Raw genomic sequence first — 21805 nt, 5'->3', positions numbered from 1 at the left:
CATTCTTTCTCGGACCACCAGTATCTAAAATAACCCCCTATACCCACTTTCCCACCCTCTGTCAAATCAGGAATTTCTCTAATTACAGGCATACCTCAGAGACAGTATGGGCTCAGTTCCAGACCACCTCAATAAAGCTAATAACACAATGAAGACAGCCACAAGAATTTTTTGGTTTCCCAGTACATAGAAAAGTGATATTTACACTGTACTGTCGTCTATTAAATATGAAGTAGCATTCTCTTAAAAATGAACATACTTTCATTTAAAAAGACTGCTAAAGCATGTTGCTATCATCTGAGCCTTCAGCAAGTTGTAATCATTTTGCTGGTGGGAGTCCTGCCTCGATGTTGATGGTGCTGACTAACCAGGGAGGTGGTGGCTGCAGGCTGGGGTTGGCTGGGGCAGTTTCTTAAAATTTTACAACCATGAAGTTTGCCACATCGATTGTCTCTTCCTTTCATGAGTGATTTCTCTGTAGCACGGGATGCCGTTTTACCTACAGCAGGACTTCTTTCAAAATTGGAGTCAATCCTCTCAAACCCTGCCGCTGCTTTATCAACTACATGTACGTAATATTCTAAGTCCTTTGTTGTCGTTTCAACAATCCTCACAGCATCTCCCCCAGGAGTGGATTCCACCTCTAGAAATCACGTTCTCTGCTCAACCATGAAGCAACTCCTCATCCGCTAAAGTGTCATCATGAAATTGCAGTGATTCCGCCCCATCTTCAGGCTCCACCCACTTCTAATCCTGGTTCTCCGGCTGCTTCCACCAGATCTGCAGATACTTCCTCCACTGAAGTCCTGACCCCTCAGTCATCTTCTATGAGGGGTGGATCAACTTATTTCAAACTCCTATTAGTGTAGATAGTCTGACCTCTTCCCATGAATTACAAATGTTCCTCATAGTGTCTAGAATGGTGAATCCTTTCCAGAAAGTTTTCAATTTACTTTGCCCAAATCCATCATAGAAATCACTCTATGGCAACTATAGCCTTAATAAATGCATTTCCTAAGTAGTAAGACTTAAAAGTAAAAATTAGTCCTTGAGCCATGGGCTGCAGAATAATGCTGTGTTAACAGGCATGAAACAGCATTGATCTCATTGTACGTCTCCATCAGAAGTCTTGGGTGACCACGTGCGCTGTCAATGAGCAGTAATATTTTGAAAGGAATCTCTTTTCTGAGCAGTATGTCTCAACAGAGGGCATAAAATATTCAGTAACCATGTTGTAAACAGATGTGCTCTCCTCCAGGTTTTGGTTTTCTGTTTATGTATAGCACAGGCAGAGTATATTCAGCATAATTCTTAAGGGCCCCGGGATTTTCAGGATAGTAACACATTGTTTGTGGGTAGTTTTTATCGCGTGCTAACAGGTGGTGCGGGCCATTTTTGCTAATTTTTTGCGCAAATGGCAACATTCAGTAAAATTACGATAACTTTAGTTTACGTATTCTACCGCTAGTCTATAAAAAACGTATTAATACGTGTCCCACGCTCTACTACACTGGTAGAATGTATAAATATGTAAAACATAAATACGTTTCCTGCATACAATGTGCTAATGAGCACTGGCTTCAACTTAAAGTCACCAGCTGCATTAGCCCCTCACAAGAGAGTCAGCCTATCATTTGAAGATTTAAAGCCAGGCACTGACTTCTCCTCTCTGGCTATGAAAGTCCTAGGTGGTATCTTCTTCCAACACACGGCTGTTTTGTCTACATTGCAAGTCTGTTGTTCATGTAGTCGTCTTCATTAATCATGTTGGCTAGACCTTCTGGATAACTTGCTGCAGCTTCTACATCAGCACTTGCTGCTTCACCTTGAACTTTTATGTTCTGGAGATGGCTTCTTTCCTTAAACTTCATGAGCCAGCTTCACACTTTTCTTCTGCAGCTACCTCACCCCTCTCAGGCTTCAGAGAATTAAGAGTTAGGCCCTTGCTCTGCATCAGGCTTTGGCTTAAGAGAATGCTGTGGCTGATTTTAACGTCCCGTCTAGAGACCAGCGGTTCTCAACCTGTGGGTCGTGACCATCGGAAAACACATATAGCATATCAGATATTTACATTACAATTCATAACAGTTGCAAAATTACAGTTATGAAGTAGCAACGAAAATAATTTTATGATTGGGGGTCACCACAACATGAGGAACTGTATTAAAGGGTTGCGGCATTAGGAAGGTTGAGAACCACTGGTCTAGCCAGTGGTCGGCAAACTGCAGCTCGCGAGCCACATGCGGCTCTTTGGCCCCTTGAGTGTGGCTCTTCCACAAAATACCGGCTCTTCCACAAAATACCAACTTCTGCGCACGGGCCACGAAGTTTCAATCGCACTGTATGTGCGCGCCCGCACGTGGTATTTTGTGGAAGAGACACACTCAAGGGGCCAAAGAGTTGCATGTGGCTCGCAAGCCGTGGTTTGCCGAACACGGGTCTAGACCAATAGAACTTTCTCCACATCAGCAATAAGGCTGTTTCACTGTCTTATCATTCCTGTGTTCACTGGAGCAGCACTTTTAATTTCCTTCAAGGACTTTTCCTTTGCATTCACAGCTTGACTGTCTGGCATAAGAGGCCTATTTGGCCCGTCTCAGCTTTTGGCATGCCTTCCTCACTAAACTTAATCACTTCTAACCTTTGATCTAAAGTGATGTGAGACTCTTCCTTTCACATGATCACTTAGAAGTCACTTTAGGGTTAAAAAAAAAAATGGCCTAACTTCAATATTGTTGTGTCTCAGGGAGGCCTGAGGAGAGGGAGAAAGATGGGAATGGGCAGTAGGTAGAACAGTCATTGATACGCAACATTTATCAATGACATAGAACTTCTTAGGAAGCACACCGTACAAAAAGAGAGGTCATGCTGTCAAAAAATCAATGTAACAGAAGTAAGACTTAAAAATGCAGAAGCTGCCCAGCCAGTGTGGCTCAGTAGTTGAGCATGGACCTATGAACTAGAAGGTCATGGTTAGATTCCTGGTTGGGGCACATGACCAGATTGTGGGCTCGATCCCTAGTATAAGGCATGCAGAAGGCAGTCTACCAATTATTCTCTCTCATCATTGATGTTTCTATTTCTCTCTCCCTTTCCTCTCTGAAATTATATATATGCAGAAGCTATATGAAGCAAACAATAATAAGGACATGTGGAAACCAAGAAAGATTTCCAGACTTCATTTTTAGATTTAAAAATAAAGCAGACTTTATTTTTATATTTAAAAATTTGACATTAGGTAAGTTTTAATAATGCGGTAAGAATCAAAGTAATAAATGCGAAAAAATTCATTTTTAAAAATCTCTGTGGCTGCACAGTGGAAGCTGGGGTGTAGAGGCAGAGTTAGTGTCCAGTATGGGAGGAGTAGGCACCTGGGAGAGGAGGGGGTGGACCTCGACCCCTGAAGAGATACTGATGGCCATCACCAAGGCAACAGTGGTTGCTAATGCAACCAAGGAAATGGAGTTTAGGTATGTTTAAGAGCTTACATCAACATGATTCAGAAACTGTCAGAATACTTGAGCATCAGAGTTAAACGAGAGAGAAGAGTCCATGGCTTATACATTCAACAAATATTTGCTGAATACCTTCCATGTGCCAAGCACTAAATTAGGCACCAGGAAAGAGAAACAAAGAAACAAACAAAACCAGTTTCAACACACAAGAAACCTACATGTATTTCATTAACTACAAACAAAAATCTAATGGAATTCAATCCATGATTAGCAGGAAATTGGGAAGCAAGTATGCTTTCACATTACAGAATGACCAGGGGAGAGCCTAAGTGTTTGACTAATGGAGAACCTAAAACTACCGGGATGGGTGGGCGTAAAACTGCTCGGTAAATTTGGCTCAAACTCAGCAAATGCAGAGGAACCAGACCATAACCCAAGAGGATTATAATGCAGAGTGAAACGTAGACGTGAAAGAGGACTCAGACCTCTGGACCACTGGTTCTCAGCCCTGACTGCATCTTGGAATCAGCAGGGAGCTTGAAACAACAGTGATGCCAGGGGCCACAGCCTGCAGAGATTCTGACTTCATTGGTCTGGGAGTGGCCAGGGTATCAATAAACCCACCAGTGACTCTGCTGCAGCTCTGAAGAACCCCAGAAAGTGGTCCTCATCACTAGCAGAACTGGTTCATGGTCTAGATATTACCTGAGATCAAACACAGCCAGGAAGGTCCTATTCATATGGTTCACAGATTGCACTCGCCCCCAATTCTCCACAGGAATCCTCAGAGTCCATAAACTCACTTTTTTAGAACAAAGCAACTAAGATGCAAATTTTTAGAATCTTCTACAAGCTGAATAGCTTTTCCAACCTTAAAAGTGCCAAAGAGGCATTGGCCCACACATGGAAGGATCTAGGGAAGCGGACCCTTTCACAGGGGTCGCCTAAGACCATCCTGCATATCAGATATTTACATGACGATTCATAACAGTAGCAACATTACAGTTATGAAGTAGCAACGAAAATAATTTTATGGTTGGGTCACAACATGAAGAACTGTGTTTAAAGGGCTAGTAGGCTGAGAACCACTGGTCTAAGGTTTGATCTTGGTCAAGGGCATATACCTGGGTTGCAGGTTCAATCCCTGGCCCAGTCGGAGTGAGTACGGGAGGCGACCAATCAATGTGGATGTGTCTCTCTCACATTGATGTTTTTCTTTCTCTCTTTCTCATCTTAACCTCCCTGGGGTGAAGATTTTTTAAAAAGGGCCGAAGTAGACTGTTACCTTTTTCTAGGTGTAGAAAAAGTTCTCCCTCTCTATTTCTTGGGTCCTCCACAATGTTTTAGATTCCGACACACTGCATCGATTGTGTCAAAGATGCTCAGTAAACATAACAGTTACTTGATTAAAAAGGAAAAGGAAACTTTTCTTCAGAAGTCCTGGGTGATGCTCACTGAATTGCAATCAAGTTTGATTCAGAGCTGACAAAGGTAGATTTGTATTTCATCTGTACTCTAAGGTCCTCCCAAGGAAGACTGACTCAATAATTCTTTCTTGTTGAATATTTATGACCAAAATCCTCGGGGGTCAAAGAGAAAAGTGAGTAAGAATGCAAACAAAGACTAGACTTCAAGAGTGAAAGACTAAAAATCAAGTCACTTTTTTAAGTATAAATAAACTTAGGAAAAAATGGAAGGAATTCAGTTTGAAATTATAAACATTAAGAATTTTTGTACAATAAAAAATAAAGAAACCAAAATATTGAAACTAAAATACCAAGCACTAGCTGTGTACCCCTGGGCAAGTAACTCAAACTTTTGTTCCTAATGAGATATTTCAAACAGAAAGGAATAGAAAGTGATATAGCAAGTAGCTGTGTTTCCAGCACTCAGAATGAACAAATGTTAACATTTTGCTGTATTTGTTTTAGGTTTCTAAAACAAAGAAAACATTAGAGGTATAGCAGAAATTCTCTTTCATCCCCTCTATCTCTAATTTCATTCCTCAAAGGCAAACGACTATTCTTTCTTCACAATAATTTCATGTTTTTACTACATATAATTATACCCATGAACAATATGTGGTCTTATTTTATATTTTTAATTTTACACAAATGGTATCATACTGTATATTCTTCTTGATTTTTCCACACAATGCTATGTTTTCAAAATTTATGAGTGTTAATAACGGAACATCTAGTTCTTTCACTTTAACCAATTTCTAATGTTTTATTTTTGTAAGCCATTCACCTAATCATGTACAATTAGGTATCTCCAATTTGTGTCTACTATTAAAAGTGCTCCCAATAAAAATCCTTGTATATGTATTTTTGCTATCTTTTTGAAAATTTTAAAAGTTTAATTGTATTATATGTTATATCAATCTTTGGAACATGTTGAGACTTTTTGGAGTCTAATGGTCAATTTCTCACAAATTCCACTTATAAATGGATACTCCAATTCTTGAATGCAGAGTTCTATATGTCTGTTAAATAACACTTAATTCTAATTGTTTACATTTTCTATATTTTTTTACTATTTTTTCAGCTGACCTAAGAGTAGTGCCTTAAAGTCTTTCCTTATGACTCAAGAGTTGCCAAATTCTACTTGCACTAGTAAATTAAAAAATTTTTTATGTATATGTGAAGGCAATGTGACAGAAATCACATGTGACATCTTTTTAGCATATTGTTTCTAGTATCTTATTTTCACCTTTAATTTGATTTTATCTGCTATTACTGCTATAGCACTTTCATTGGTTGGTATTAGGATATATTTTCTCACCCCTTTATTTTCAATCTTTCTGTGCATTCTGTTAGGTATTGCTCTTGCAAACCACATATAACCATATGTAACTACTATTTTCGAAATGCAAAATGAGTCTGTAATTTTTAATAGGCCACTTCAATCAATTCATAATTTTCCCAATTATTGATCTATTTGGATTTTTGTCTTGTATCTTTTTATATTTCTATTTATAATGGTTTTTCTTCTTTATTTCTCCATTTTCTAGTTTCTATTTCCTTTAAGACAACCAATATTGTTACTGTCCTACCTAGCAATCCCATTACTGGCTAGCCACCCTATAGAACAATTAAGAGGTCAGAACGAACATGTATATGAAGATATCCCACTAAGCTTTATCTATAACGTTGGCCTAGAAACATATGTGCAACAATAGAGAACATCATGAAATATTTTATAACCACTGCTACTTTTGAAGCCTGTATAGCATAATGAAAAAATGTTGAATGATGTTCTAGTATTAGGAGGAGAAGCAGAATGTAAAGTCCCATGTGGACCACTATTTCAACCATGTAGAGGATGCCAGTGTTTGGTTGATAGATGTCCAGCCCATCTGGTTTCCTTGAGCACCATTACCCTTCTTTGCTGCGGTTGCCATGTAAATGCCCTGGCACATGCAATTGTAGCATTTGACTCAACCTGTGTCACACACCTCTGCTGTTTTTCACTCTCACAAGTCCTAGTCAGTGATGTACATACGCAACCAGAAAGTTCTCCTGAACTCACTGAATTAGTCAGGGTTCTCCAGAAAATGAGAACTACTAGGATGGATGGATGGACGGACGGATGGATGGATGGATGGATGGATAGGTTGAGAGAGATTTATGATATTTATTTTTAAAGAGTTATTTCAAGTATGAAGGCTGTTAAGTTAAAAATGTGCAGAGTAGGCTGGAGATGCAGGGACAGGACGATTCTGTGGTTACGAAGGCATGCTGCTGGCAGAAGTCCCTCTTCTTTGAGGAAGGTCAGTCTTTTTCTATTAAGATCATGGACTGATTAGATGAGGCCCGCCCACATTATAGAGGGTAATCTGCTTTCCTCAAAGTCTGCTGATTTAAAAGTTGACCTAATCTAAACTATATCCTTAGAAACATCTAGAATGTTTGACCAGATATCTTGGCACCCCTGCCTAGGCAAATTGACACATAACATTAACCATCACACTCCCCTAGTTTGTATTATTCATTCATTTATCCATCTACCCAGCAAATTTTCACTGAATACCAACTATGTGCAGGGCATTGCTGTCCTCTGCTTTCCCAAGGCAGTGCACCCCCGGTGGCAATAAATCCCGGGTGAACAGGCTACCCTCCCACCACAGGGACTTGGCTCTAGAGCCCTTCTAATCCCTTTGAGGAGGGAAGGCCCCATTAAAAAAAAAAAAAAGATGCAAATAGAAATAGTATTGTGCAGAGAGGGTAGAATAGAATAATTTCTTTGAAATTACCTCCTGTGACTCTAAGTTTTATTTTGCTTTGTTTTTATAAAGTGGGTTAAGTGAATTCAAGGCTTTCTTAAGAAGAAAGTGGAAAAACCATAACAAAGAAATGCATTGAAGGTAGAAATTTCGTTCTCAGGAATTTTCAGAGGTTTATGCTTAAATCTTTAACACAAGGAATCGGAGTTCTGGAAAATGCTTTTTCATCCCCTTAGGATGGCCTGCATTTATTATATTAGCAGAGTGTCCTTTTCACTGGCCTTCCAGCAACCATTCTGGGGCCAAATTGGCAGAACGTCTCCTATCTCAACCTTCTGTTTTTGGGTGAAAAATGATTTTTGAAGCAAGTTTGGCTTGTGCTATGCAGCCTTTTCAGAGACCCACAGCTTCCAAGGTATTAAATAACAGCTGACCAAAAAGAAAAGTAAAGATAATAGTAAATAGGGAAATAATAACAACACTTTAAAAATCCCTTTCTTCTTGTTATCATAAAGGCCCTGGGGTTAACAAGACAGTAATTTTATTGTTTCTCTTTAGAGAAACTGAATATTAAGAGTGATTGTCAACAGCTTACTCGCCTGGTAGGAAAATTACTGAGGACTTTTTGACCCCAAAAGGACCTGGGGCAACATATGGTCTCTTGATAAATTCTTCCTAGGAGCTGATTTCAGTGCTTCTGACTCAGGGACCCTTGAGACATCCCGATGAGGCTGCAAGCTTAATACTTTTGACTCATGGTTATAAAATGGCTGTGACAAGTGGAAAGAGCACAGTTTTAAATTCAGAAAGACCTATGTTTCTGAGGTGGCCTCCCATTGATGAATGAGGCAATCGGACCGGAAGCTCTGACAGTTTACTGTATCATAAATCATTTCCAAAAACTCAAGAATAGATGAGATTCTTGAAGGTCTAACTTCAAACTTAAGAGTCTGCCCCACCAGCTTTTAATAGCGTTATTGCCTATGTCCTCCAATAATAGTACCCATTAAGGAAAAATAATGACTTAAGAATCCCAATTTGCTTTGGAAGTTTATTCATGCACGATTGCTGGAGTGGGATAATCTTTTTGCTGTTGTTGTTTGATTTTGTTGAGAGCCCTGAAAACAGCTAAACAGATGACAACAGTTGTTTGGAAAGGTAAAAACAATACAGTATTATGAAAAACTTGGGTTTCTAAAGACTTCAAAAGTCTCTCCTAACTTCCACAATTCTGTAATTCTGGAAAGTGAATAATTCAGAGAAACAAAGAAAATAAGTTACAGAGTTCTACCTGACAAGCTTTCTTTCTTTGTAAATACAGGAATGAGTCAAACTGAATACATCAAGGGAAAATATAGGAATGAGTCAATAAACTGAATTTAAGTCAAGGGAAAGGCAGATGGAAAAAACTACATTCCATCTTGGAAATCTTTAACTTCATCCTAAGTAATAAGGCATCCAATCCATCCATCCAAATCCATTCATCCATCCATTCATCTTCTCATCTACTCTTCCACCCACCCATCCACCTACCCACCCATCCATGCAATATTTCGTTTATGTACTACTGCTGCCTCGTACTAGATATTGGGCCTGCAAATATGAACAAGACAAAAGGGTCCCTATTCTCATAGAATTTATATTCTACCTCATTTTTAACTTCTTTCTTTCAATGCAAAATGACAGGAGTTATCCATTATTTTTTAACATAAGAACAAATGCCATCACATTAAAAGATGCTGGACATCAAACAATCATCAAGGAAATGCAAACCAAAACCACAATGAGAGATACTTCACACCTGCTGGGTTGGCCATCATCGAACAGTGAGATAATGGTAAGTGTTGGCAAGGATGTGAAGAAACCAGAACCTAAATACACTGCTGATGGAAGTAAAAAAATGGCAGCCACTTTAGAAAAGAGTCTGGCAGATCCCTGTAATGATTAAACACAGGGAGGCCACACAATCCAGCAATTTCACTCTAAGAGAATTGAAAGCAGGTGTTCAAATAAATATAAGTACATGACTGTACATTAGCAGTCCTAGTCACAACAGCCAAAAGGTGGAGATGACCCAAATGTCCATCAACTAAACCAAGGGATAAACAAAATGTGGTATAGCCATGGGATTGAATACTATTTAACTATAAAAAAAGACTGAGATACTAATACATGCTACAACATGGATGAACCTTATAATATGCTAACCGAAAAAGCCAGTCACAAAAATCACTTGATAAATGATTCCATTCATACAAATGTCAGAATCAGGAAATTGATTGCAATGGAAAGTATACGAGTGGTTTCGTAGGGCTGGGTGGAGGAGGAGAATAGGAAGGATGTAACTAAAGAATAAGCGGTTTCTTTTTGTTTGGTTTTGTTTTTACTCCTTTTTCTAGAGAGAGAGAGAAAGAGAGAGAGAGGAGAGAGAGGGAGAGAGATAAACATCGATATTTCTTGTTCCACTTACTTATGGATCCACTAGTTGATTCTTGAATGAGTCCTTACTGGGGATCAAACCTGCAACGTTGGCATATCGGGACGACACTCTAACCAACTGAGCTACCTGGTCTGCACAGATGGTTGCACATATCGGTGAAGATATAGAAAGCCATTGAATTGCACATTTTAAATGGATGAATGGTATGTGTGTGAATTATCCTATATAACAAAGAGGTTATATGCAAATTGACCATCACTCCAACACACAAGATGGCTGGCAGGGGAGGGCAGTTGTGGGCAATCAGGCCAGCAGGGGAGGACAGGTGGGGGGGGGGGTGGGACTGAGCCTGCAGGGGAGGGCAGCTGGGGGAAACCAGGCCTGCAGGGGAGGGCAGTTGAGGGAAACCAGGCCTGCAGGGGAGGGCAGTTGGAGGCGACCAGGCCTGCGGGGGAGGACAGTTAGGGGCAACCAGGATGGCAAGGGGAGGGCAGTTTGGGGCAATCGGGCCAGCAGGGGAGCAGTTAGGTGTTGATCAGGCTGGCAGGCAGAAGCATTTAGGGGCAATCAGGCAGGCAAGGAGGCAAGCGGTTGGGAGCCAGCAGTCCTGGATTGTGAGAGGGCAGTTGGACATCCCTCAAGGGCTCCCAGATTGGAGAGGGTGCAGGCTGGGCTGAGGGACACCACCCCTCTTCCTGTGCACAAATTTCATGCACCGGGCCTCTAGTACCTAAATAAAACTGTTAAAAAAAAAAAAAGTAATGTCATAGCCATTTTTTGAAGAGATTAGTCACCTTTCTGCCAAGACAATCGTCCCATTTGGGAATATCTGTGCTTGTGTATCTGTGTGTTCTTACTTGTGTTAAAGTGACTTGTGCAGGTTTGTTGTCCCTGTTAGAGTGCAAGCTCCTGGAGGGCAGGGCTTCTACCTCTGTCATATTTGTGACCCTGAAGCACCCAGTATAAAGCCATTTACATAGTAACCACTTAATATACTTTTGAGAGATTGGACCATTTATTGGTTAAAAATTATTTGATTAATGCTAATTTATAATTGGATAACAAAAAAAAAACACATAGTGAATGACAATCTTTCCCACTTCACACTTTCTTGACTCCTTACTACACTTTTTAGTGTGACATTGACATGACCCAGATCATTACTGTGACGTATGCAGCCAGGTCTGGACCCACCTCTCCAGCCTCGTATCAGCTACCCAGCCTCTGCCTCTTGTCTCCTTTCAGTTCCTCTCTGCCCCAGGGCCTTTGCACTGAGTTCCCCTGCACTGACCTCACCTGATTCATGCCCACATCTCCTTAGATGTCTGCTTCAGGCTCCCTTCCTCGTCACATCTTCCCTGGGGTCCAAGACCCCGGCAGGTTACATTATAGCTTCTTATAACTCCTCTCACTTCTCCAGATCACACTTTGCACTTGTCACAATTTGCAATGACTTTCACCTGTGTGGTGACCGACTGTTTTTCTCACTACATTTAAACTCGCCTTACTACACCCTGCCCTTTTTTTTTTTTTTTTTTTTGCAAAAGCATCCTCAGTCCAGCACAGTTCTTGGCACTTGAGAAATGCTTCCCAGTGAATTGGTGAATTGAGATTTTTGAGTTTTTTAAAATATATTTTTTGATTGATTTCAGAGAGGAAGGGAGAGGGAGAGAGAGATAGAAACATCAATGACGAGAGAGAATCATTGATCGGCTGCCTCCTGCCCGCCCCACACTGGGGATTGAGCCCCCAACTCGGGCATGTGCCCTGACCAGGAATTAAACCATGACCTCCAGGTCCATAGGTTGATGCTCAACCATGGAGCATTGAGTTTTTAATAGTAAATAAAGAAAAACAGAGTGCAGAGAACCCTAAGTGCTCATATGAGCAAGGCTTCATAAATTAACAACTCACGTGTCGAACCTGGTTTAAAAAGCAAAAGCACAAAGGGACAATGAGAACGCATGCACGGTAACTGCCGGGCACAGGAGCAAACAGACAAGCTGTGTAGGCCCCTGGCTGGCTGCACAGGCGGAGGTGCGGGCTGAGAGGCAACTTCCTGGGCCTGGGGCCCACACGGATGGAGGTGAACTCCAGAGATCCCGGAAAAGCATGTGCAGATGGGGCTGCTTGTGGAGTTTATTAGAGGAAGGGGATGAAACACACGGCCACATGAAGACAGCTGCCTAAAAATGGAAACCCAGGCCTATTATGCAGGAATCATCTCCCCGAGATTGAAAACAGAAAGGCAATAAAAATGCCAATTGTGTCAATAAATGCTGTCAGTAAGGGAAGACGCACCAACACTCATCCAGGGGAACAGCTGCATTAGAGGAAGAATCTAGCAGGAAAAGGAGGGACAGGGACCCCGCCCAGATTACATCCTAGTGGCAGGGGAGACGTGGACAGGAGGAGGGAACCCACAGGTGAACCCGGGATTGTGTGTGGGCAACGATGCCCCTTACCCAATGTCTGGGGGCCAGTTGGGAAAGATGACTGGTTACCATGATTACTACAGGACACTTTAAATTGGGCTTCTTGCTGGAAGCTCATGAATGAATACATGCAAAGCCCTTAGCACATTACCTAACATGTGGTAAGAAGTAAGAAAATATTGATTTTTTAAAACTGTGATTATTAAACCCAAGGTGTCATATTTCATTATGTAACTTGCTCCAAACCCGTATGGACGGCAGTTGCTCCTATGGACGGAAAGCATTCTGGATGGTTTTAAAAAATGTGTGCTGACCAAAATACATTCCAGCTGGATGAGAGAGTCAAAACGAAATAAATGAAACCATAAAAGCTCTTGAGTGAAATTTATGTATATTTTCATACAATCGAGGAGCAAATACAACTCATATAAGCATAAATGCAAAGGGAAAATCCATAAACCACAAAATAAGATGTATTGACTCCCCCAAATCAGAGTCACCGAACAAATGAGGTGGGGGGAAACCACAACATGCTACAAAGGGTAAAATCTTTAATATCAAAAGAGCTCCCCAAAATCAGCAAGAAAAAGACGCATGTCATTAAAAGTGAGAAATTACTGTTTACCTACCATTTTGCTCTGCCTTTGAGTTTTCTAGATTTTTACTGTTTATTTTAATGAAAATACTGTTAGCAAGAGTGCCTGCTCTTCTATTGCTGGTTAAAATATAAAATTGGCTTGGCCTTCCTGGTGGCAATATACATATCAAAGGCCTTACCATGTGCATGCCATTTGACCTAGAAATTCCACTTCTGAACATTTAGCTCAAGGAAATGAAGATAATCACAACTATTGAAATATGTTCCTTACAAGGATACTTCAAATCATCATAAAAACACCTTACATGCCCCACATTGGTGGGATGGTGGTAAATGAACTATGTTACATCTATGTTTATACGAGATGAGTTGATCCCTATAAAGAAGTTTGCCTGGAACATTATATACTCTATATAGGTATTTATTAAGTGAAAAGAAGAATAAATAAAACACTATACAAGCATTTACAATAACACTATAGAGTAGTATTTACTGATATGTGAGGATATGAATGATATATTATTAGGTGGGGGAAAAACAGCTTATAACGCTATATACAACATGATCTGGCTGTTGTAAAATAAATGTATATGTGTATACATATATACATATGACTGAAAATAATAAAAACCAGGCATACTGCTGGAGGTGTTTTTACTTTCTTCACTGTCTCTGTTTTCCTAACTCTCCTGCAGCATCATGGTACATGGGGAATACATTTTAGAAGCATACTGAGTTGGAACTTCAACTTGCTAAAAGAAAGAATTTTATAAATCTTGTAAACTTGCCCAAGAGTTTAAATGTAAAAATTTATATGAATGTTTCTATAAATTCTGTTTTAAAATAGTCATATCCATTCTTTAGCAACCATGTAGATAAGACACGATATTTTTCTTCTAGGTTCATTTCAGAATTAACGGCATTCCGCAAGGGCCATATTTTTGTCTTCAATTGTCTTCTCTTCGGAGGGCTGGAAGGGGACTTAGCCTGGGAGGTGCACACAGATTCCCAAGGAAAGCTTTCTAACATCACCCAATGCCAGCTGAGATCCAAACCAAAACCTTGAATGCAGATTGACCTCACCTCATTATCCCCAAATGAGTTTAATTTTCAGCAGACCACCCAGCTGCCTCCAAATGATTGGAACATTCAGGCGCCAGCCAATCAACAAAGTCTTGACAACCCAGTTGGATCAACCAACAGCGAAATCCATCTGATGGATTGAGCAGACAAGCCATATCCAGGCAAAGGTAACTGGGGGGCCAAATTACATTTGAAGAAAAGGAGTTGATGCAGGGCCATGGGTAACTAAAACCTGAGGTACCTGGAGCTCACCAGGACGAGACCTCCCCTAATAACCTAGGGCCGAAAGAGGATGCTACCGAGTCTCCGGTTTCCCATTTGAAATTCTATGAAACAGCAGGAGATTCCATAAAAGCTTAATAAAAAAATAATAAAAAGCTGTCTCTCCCCCAGTAATTTTTCCAAGGAGCTGTTAACAGGCCCATGTCACTGAAAACTAATTTAAGCATCAATCTTCCTTATGGAAATCCCAGCATTTAGCCTCCCTGCCTTGCTCTGAAAGCATGGCTCAGCCATTCGTCTTAAAAGGAAACCACAGAACCAGAAGGACTTTGTCCCTTGAAAATATTTTAAGAACAGAAGCAATCTTCATCCTTCCAGAGGTTCCTGTGTCTCCTACCCCTTAACCCGGAGTTTTACGATCATCTCACGACCCTAAGATTAACATTAGTTGTGCTACTTCTAACTCTTCACTCTTGTCTGACTATTCAGTCTGGATTCACTTCTCACTTCCAATTATAAATTTCTAAAATAAAATAAAAATCTGACCTGGATGAGAAAGAATGGCTTTAGAGTGGGAGGCCAGCACCCTTGGCTCCCACAGGCAACTCCCTTCCAGGGTCTCCATATGACAACACTAAACCTTTCCATCCTAGATCCGTTTGCACAGATTCTTCCAAATTTCACAGGAACACACGGTATATAAAGTCTGAAAGCACATACAACAGTGATGAGGAAAGTGACAAACATACTCCTTCTGTGGTTCCCAGACCAGCAGGCCAGCTGTTGTTCTCATCACTACATCCTATTCTAAACCATTTAGAGGCTCTGCAATCTGGCACTTACCCTCTGCGCTCTGCTCACCACCCCGAACAGGAAGCAGATGCTAACCTGCGTATCCACTTTCCTTCTCTCCCTGCTGCCCCACACCCTCACCTGGACAGACAGATGCTGGGGGGGGGGGGGGGGGGGGGCGGGGCGCGGCGCACAGGATAGGGACGGGGCAACTGCAGCGAAGTTGTTGGGACATGCTGGCCGAGGACTGGCAATCGGAGGTAAAAAAAAAAACCTTGGTGCTTATAAAGTCAGGTGTTCTTGGCTCATGAAAAAAAACAAAGATGATAAAAATGCAAACTACAGAGCAAAGCCAATGGCTATCAGCCAGCAAAGTCCAGGGCACAGGAGAGCCAGCGGAAACCTTGAGACACGGGTCAAAATCGGATCACTGCTTCCAAAGCTCATCAGAAGCATGATTTCATTTGAAAGGCTTTGGAGCAGCACAGGGTTTTCCTTGGATGGCATTTCCCCTCTCACTGTATAGTGACTGTCAGCAAGATTCTACAGAACATTAAAAACCAGGAGAAAAAGCGGCTCGTTCATGTTGCAAGGATGAAAAAAAGAAATAACTAGAGCAAGTGGAACCAACCCACTGATACTGATTAAACTCAAGAAAGTCAATTTTGAAAGAACCCTTCCAAATGCTGACACACTCAAGATCGATTAGCTTGAAGAAAATGAACTTCTAAAACTAGGTTGGCAGCAGACGTCTGGTATGGAGGAAGTCTTAACCTTCAGGCAGAAATCACACCTAGTCCGTCTTCGTCCCCAGAGTCTAAGCAGCGACCACATTTAGTGGGAACTCAGTAACTGCTTCCTGAGCTGAAGGCTCTTTACCATTGTATGTACCATGCCAGTCAGGAAATCTGAGAAAGGATAGCAAATGAATAGAACAGCTGTTGGATGACTTGGAGAATTGAATCAAAGTGAAAATCCATATTGGGATGCTTCTTTTCATGTGTCAACTTGTCTGGGCCATGGGGTACCCATGTATTTGGACAAACATTATTTTGGATGTTCCTGTGATGGTGTTTTGAGGTGAGATTAACAGTTAAATCGGTAGACTGGGTAAAGCAGATTGTCCTTCCCAATGTGGGTGGGAACATCCAATCAGAACAAAGAGTCGGACCCTCCTTGTGTAAGAGAGAATCCTTCCCAACTGCCTTCCTATGGGGACACTGGTTGTTTTCCTGCCTTTGGACTTGAACGGATACATCCGCCCTTCTGGGGTCTTGCAAGCCTCCTGCCTTTGGACTAGAATTACACCATTGGCTCTCCTGGGCCCTTACCTTGCCAACTCAACCTGCACATCTTGGGACTTGTCCATCTTCATAATCACAGGAGCCAATTCCCTATAATAAATCCTTTTATAGGTCCTATTGGTTCTGTTTCTCTGGAGAACCCTGATTAATACACCAATCCAACTGAAAATCATACTCTCCCTCTCTTGTAAGAAATAGTTTAGGGCCGACTCTATGACTAAGACCCTCTGGTAGCCCATGTTGGGCTAAAAATTAGAACTATATAATACTCAAGGGAGTATCGAATGTTTAGGAACATGCAAAAATCCATGGGACTGTCAGGACCTTTTTCTTGTTCCAACCCAGGAATTTGGCATCAGGTAGAAATTGCTCTAAACCAGTGGTTCTCAACCTCTGGCCCTTTAAATACAGTTCCTCATGTTGTGACCCAACCATAAAATTATTTTCGTTGCTACTTCATAACTGTAATGTTGCTACTGTTATGAATCGTCATGTAAATATCTGATATGCAGGATGGTCTTAGGCAACCCCTGTGAAAGGGTCCTTTGACCGCCAAAGGGGCCGCGACCCACAGGTTGAGAACCACTGCTAAACCTTCATGTTTCCTGGGTAAATACTTCAAAAAATACAGACCGAAACAGTGCAGTCAGAAAACTCTGGTTCTTTTCTCCACTCTCATACTCAAGACTCTATAGGTTACAGAAACCTTCCAGGGAAACCTAAGAACATGGAGTAGGGGAGTCAGTAGCAAACACACACTCTAGGTGCCACCCAACTGATCATGATATACTCTAGCATCCTGGAGATCGGCAACCAATAGGAGACAGTGAAAAAAACTAACGTAAAGGTATTACGCTAAGTGCAATACGTCCGTCAGAGAAAGACAAATGCCATTTGATGTCTCTTATATGTGAAATCTAAAGAACAAAACGAACACACATAACAGAAACAGACTCATAGATACAGAGCACAGACTGATGGCTGCCAGAGGGGAGGGGAGTTGGGAGGCTGGATGTAAAAGGTGAAGGGAATAAGAAGCAGTTACAAAATAGTCATGGGGATGTAAAGTACAGCACAGGGAATATAGTCAACAATATTCTAATAACCATGTATGGTGCCAGGTGGGTACTGGAACTACTGGGGATCACTTATAAATGACTATCTAACTACTCTGCTGTACACCTGAAACCAATACAAAGTAATACTGAATGTAGACTGTAATTGAAAAATACATAATTTTTAAAATGTAAAGTAAAACAACAAAAAAAAACTAATGTGGAAACCAGGAGCTCTGGTGTGACCTGCCTGGGCAGGTCAGAGGCTCTAGGAGTGAGTGACTTCACATTCAAGAGACATTGTCCTCCACTGGCTTCATATGTGTCCTTGGCTTATCCAGGGTTATGAGGCAAGACCATTTCCAATAAGCCGGGCTCATTTCACAACACTGGAAAAGCCACAACTGTACCCCCTTCATAGAGGTCCAGTACTCCAGGGAGCAGGGTATGGAAAGATGAACTTTCTCCACCTCTGTGCCAACATCACTGTTAATTAGATTTCTGGAATCAGCACAGACTTTTCATTGATATTTTTAAAATCTCTACAAAATCGTACTGATGCAGAATCACACACTGAAAAGGGGTTTTGTTTGTTTTGTTTTATGTGATTATCACTGCATTGGCAAGTGAATATACAGCATTTTTTAAAAATTACAAACATCTGTTGAGTTTTAACTCTATCAGAGACTTTGTGCTAAGTCCTTTAAATGTATTATCTCATGTAACAGTTACAAGAATATTACGATGTAGATGTTACTTAGCTCTGCATTTCAGAGATTAGGAGTTTGAGGCCTGAAAAGTTTGTCAGTTTCCTAATGGCACACAGTAACAGTGAAGCCAAGATTGGAACCCAAGTGACTAGACAATAAGCCCTCACTTTTAGCCACTGCACCAAAACTCAGCACACCAAAGAACCCAAAGTACACCTCATCCATGGAGCATCAAACCTCAGCTCCCACACAGCTTCTACCAGAAAAGGGGCCTGATATCCCATGAAATGAGAAAGAGTCCCATTGGAAAAACAATTCCAAAACATAGAGAACTGCCCTCGATTTATTTTTTAAAGACAAGAACACAGAAAAGAGGGGGGAAATACCTGGGCCTGAGTCAGTATCATATTTCTATTTTGCTTCCGAAAAAAAAACCTCAGTCTACAACCAAATTACATAACACTCCCAGCGGTGGACTTGGTCAGTTGCTCTGCTCCAGGTAGGTCTCTGGAGGATGTGAATCAGAGCCACGCTCGGAGGTTTGGCACAAGTTATCAAGTCTGAAAGAATCAGCATTAGGGTCCGAGGATACAGTGACAAGTTAGTTTGAGAATGCTGCACGGTTAGTGAGGTAATTCCAATTGGCATGTCCCAAACGACAGTAGGATGTTGCATGTTGAGTTGCAGCATCTACTGCTAAAAACAGAATTCTAGAAAGAAAACATTTATTCTAATCATCATGAACCTCTCTTGCCTTGAATCAATTACTAGGAGCCTCCAATGCAAGGAAGGTCATGTCAGCAAACGTGAAATGTAACCGTGACATAGTCCTTCACTTTGTGACATTTACTCCCTCTAGTTGAGAAGATGGCAACTAAGCCGCAAAAAGGATAGACAGTGACGGAGGATGTAAGTTCCCATCAATGACCGCAACAAGAAGCTAGGTAGGTTGGTTGACAACCAAATCAATGAAGTGGTCTACGGTGTAGTGCGGGCTTGTGGGGATGAGGGCTCAGACTTCATCTGCGAGGGAGAAAGGCAGGGAGAGGTGAGCAATGCTGGCTGAGCCAATCTACACTTGCGCACTGTGCCCAGGTGTTTTATACTCCTTGTCTCACTGGGTTCTAAGTGAGAACCACCCACAGCATAGCGCTCACTCGCCCCATTTCACAGACAACAAAAGCTCAGGGAGTGACCCAATCACAGGGCCAGTAAATGGAAGAGAGATATGTGCATACATTCTTAGACAGCATAAAGGAATGGAGGTGCAACTGGTTGAAGAGGGTGTGAAAGACTGGGCAATCACGCAGAATTATGCCTAGAAGGTTTCAAGCAGAAAAGGCTCCAGATCCTTCCTAATAAAAATATGGACCAAGAAGAGCACAGGAAACATAGCGTTCCCTTCCTAGGGTAGCACTTTTTCCTGTAAATGTGTGGGGTTGTCCCCAGGAGAGCCACACCAAGGACTGCATTCTTTTAGTTCCACCCAGGCCTGAGATGAGCCCCCTATTTGGCATAAGCTTTGGGTACATGGTCTTGTGGCATCTAGTACCAGGTCTACATAGGTTATTCTATTGATCAGAGTCAAAATACCATCTGGAAGATGGGCTTTGGGAGCTGGGACACTGCTGGCCTGAGCATTAACCCAATGCTTACGTATCTCTCATAGTCTGGGTCACCTGGAGAAAATGGGTCATGTGACCTGTTCATTCCACTTCTTTAATCCACTAAAAGGCAGCAGTAAAAGTTGTTTCAATGCTCCCTCAGCTCAAGGGCACTGTTAGCTCAAATGAAACAGCGTCCCCAACTCAAATAAAAGATAGTTGATATCCTCACTTCCAAGCAGATGGATGCTCTGGAAGGAACACAACCATCTTTCTTAACTAGGACTGTCAAGTACATGTGCACTTTGTATACTAAATTGTCTCGTGGTCCATAAGTCAAAAAAGGACTAATTTCATGTCCACCGAGGAATCCACATGTTGAAATTATTTCATCTTCCCCTCAAAATACAACTGGGCTCACGAGTCAGAGATCAAACTGTTCTCATCATGGGTGAGTCCACACACAACCGATCAGCCCTCTATGGCAAACTTGGTTTATAAGCATAAATATGATTGACTTGGACAGGTCTCAGGTGCTTTTAGTTTCCTTCCACTGCCGACTAGAGGCAAGAAGAACAAAGCCCAGATTGAGCCTGTCTCCGCAGACCTCTCTTAGGCAAGTCCAAATGAGGACAAAGAGGTGCGTTCCCCCTCCGCCTGGAGGAGGAACAGGAGAAGTGGCTAGCTTCACATGTGTATGATGTTGAGGGGAGGGGAGGGGTTGCTCAGAGTTTAAATTCAGAAGAAAACAATCTTATATTGGACTCAAAGGAACTCACACTGGGGATCAAGAGGCAAAGACTGGAAGACAGAGGGGCAGAATACTGAGTTTCAAAACATGTGGTTATGGGAAACATGTAGGGTAAGGAACAAAATGTCAGGTCCACCTAGGGCCTAAGGCCGATGTTTAATAACTGGACAATAACCGAACAGAAGGGCACAGTTCATTCTCTTAACATCTATGCTTATTTTATTGATTTCAGAGAGGAAGGGAGAGGGAGAGAGAGATAGAAACATCAATGATGAGAGAATCATTGACCGACTGCGCCCTGCATGCCCTCTACTGGGGGTTAAGCCACAACCCGGGCATGTGCCCTGACGAATTGAACCATGACCTCCTGGTTCATAGGTCAATGCTCGACCACTGAGCCATGCCAGCCAGGCTGACTGTATTTATTGAAAAAAAATCTGCATATTATGTGGCCTGTGCAGTTCAAACACATTATTCAAGGGTCAACTATACATGGAACATTTGCAAAATCGGAGTGTTTTAGCTCATTTTAGGAAACGGAGAAAGTTTAGGGTTAGAGATGGCTGAGTAAGGGGAGCTATTACCAGATGATGGTGGTCATGGTAAAAAAAAAAAAAAAAAAAAAAAAAAAAAAACACAAGCTCTGGATCAAGTAGATTTAATGGTTTCAAATCCTGGCTCTGCCTCTTTCTTGCCTGGTGACCTTGGGTGACATCCTTCACTCCTTCAGGCTCGGGTTCCTCATCCACAGAAATGAAACAATATATGCAGGTAAAGCCCTTCGCTGCCACCTAGCACATAGTGAGCACTCAAATGCATAAGCCCTGACCCATTATTATTAATACTGTAACATAGAATGAGGCTTTCCGGTTTCAGGGGCGTAATGCATGTCAATCAATCAACGCTGGCTAAGGGTGCTCATTACTCTCTATTGCTCATTATCTGCAGTCATGCAGCCCACTGCTTTTGGTCGGCCTCTGAAGCGGAATCTTCCCACTCGTCAAGCACTAAATACCACCCTGGGCCTTCCCGCAGGCCTTGCTTGCTTTCCAGGTCAATAAATCCTAAGGGTGGCCACGGAAGGCTGGGTCAGTATCTGCTTAACATCTCTCCTCCCTGGCTTTGATGGCA

At 41.7% G+C, this 21805-nt stretch overlaps 1 protein-coding gene across 4 annotated transcripts in view; it reads right to left on the bottom strand.

Moving 5' to 3' along the window:
- The window catches only part of BMPER (BMP binding endothelial regulator), a 203919-nt gene that overhangs the window by 19699 nt on the left and 162415 nt on the right, over nt 1-21805 (bottom strand). The window contains exon 14 of one of the 4 annotated variants that reach the window (XM_059655834.1): nt 15527-16158. The exons of the other annotated variants lie outside the window; for them this stretch is intronic. Coding sequence (XP_059511817.1) covers nt 16068-16158 — 91 coding nt within the window. The 3' untranslated portion in view covers nt 15527-16067. Of the gene's footprint in view, nt 1-15526; nt 16159-21805 lie in introns of those variants that run through there. 4 annotated transcript variants of the gene reach the window in all.

The sequence above is a fragment of the Myotis daubentonii genome, chromosome 10 (assembly GCF_963259705.1).
Source record: "Myotis daubentonii chromosome 10, mMyoDau2.1, whole genome shotgun sequence".
Taxonomy (NCBI): Eukaryota; Metazoa; Chordata; class Mammalia; order Chiroptera; family Vespertilionidae; genus Myotis; species Myotis daubentonii.
This window is presented reverse-complemented; position numbering and strand designations above follow the sequence as displayed.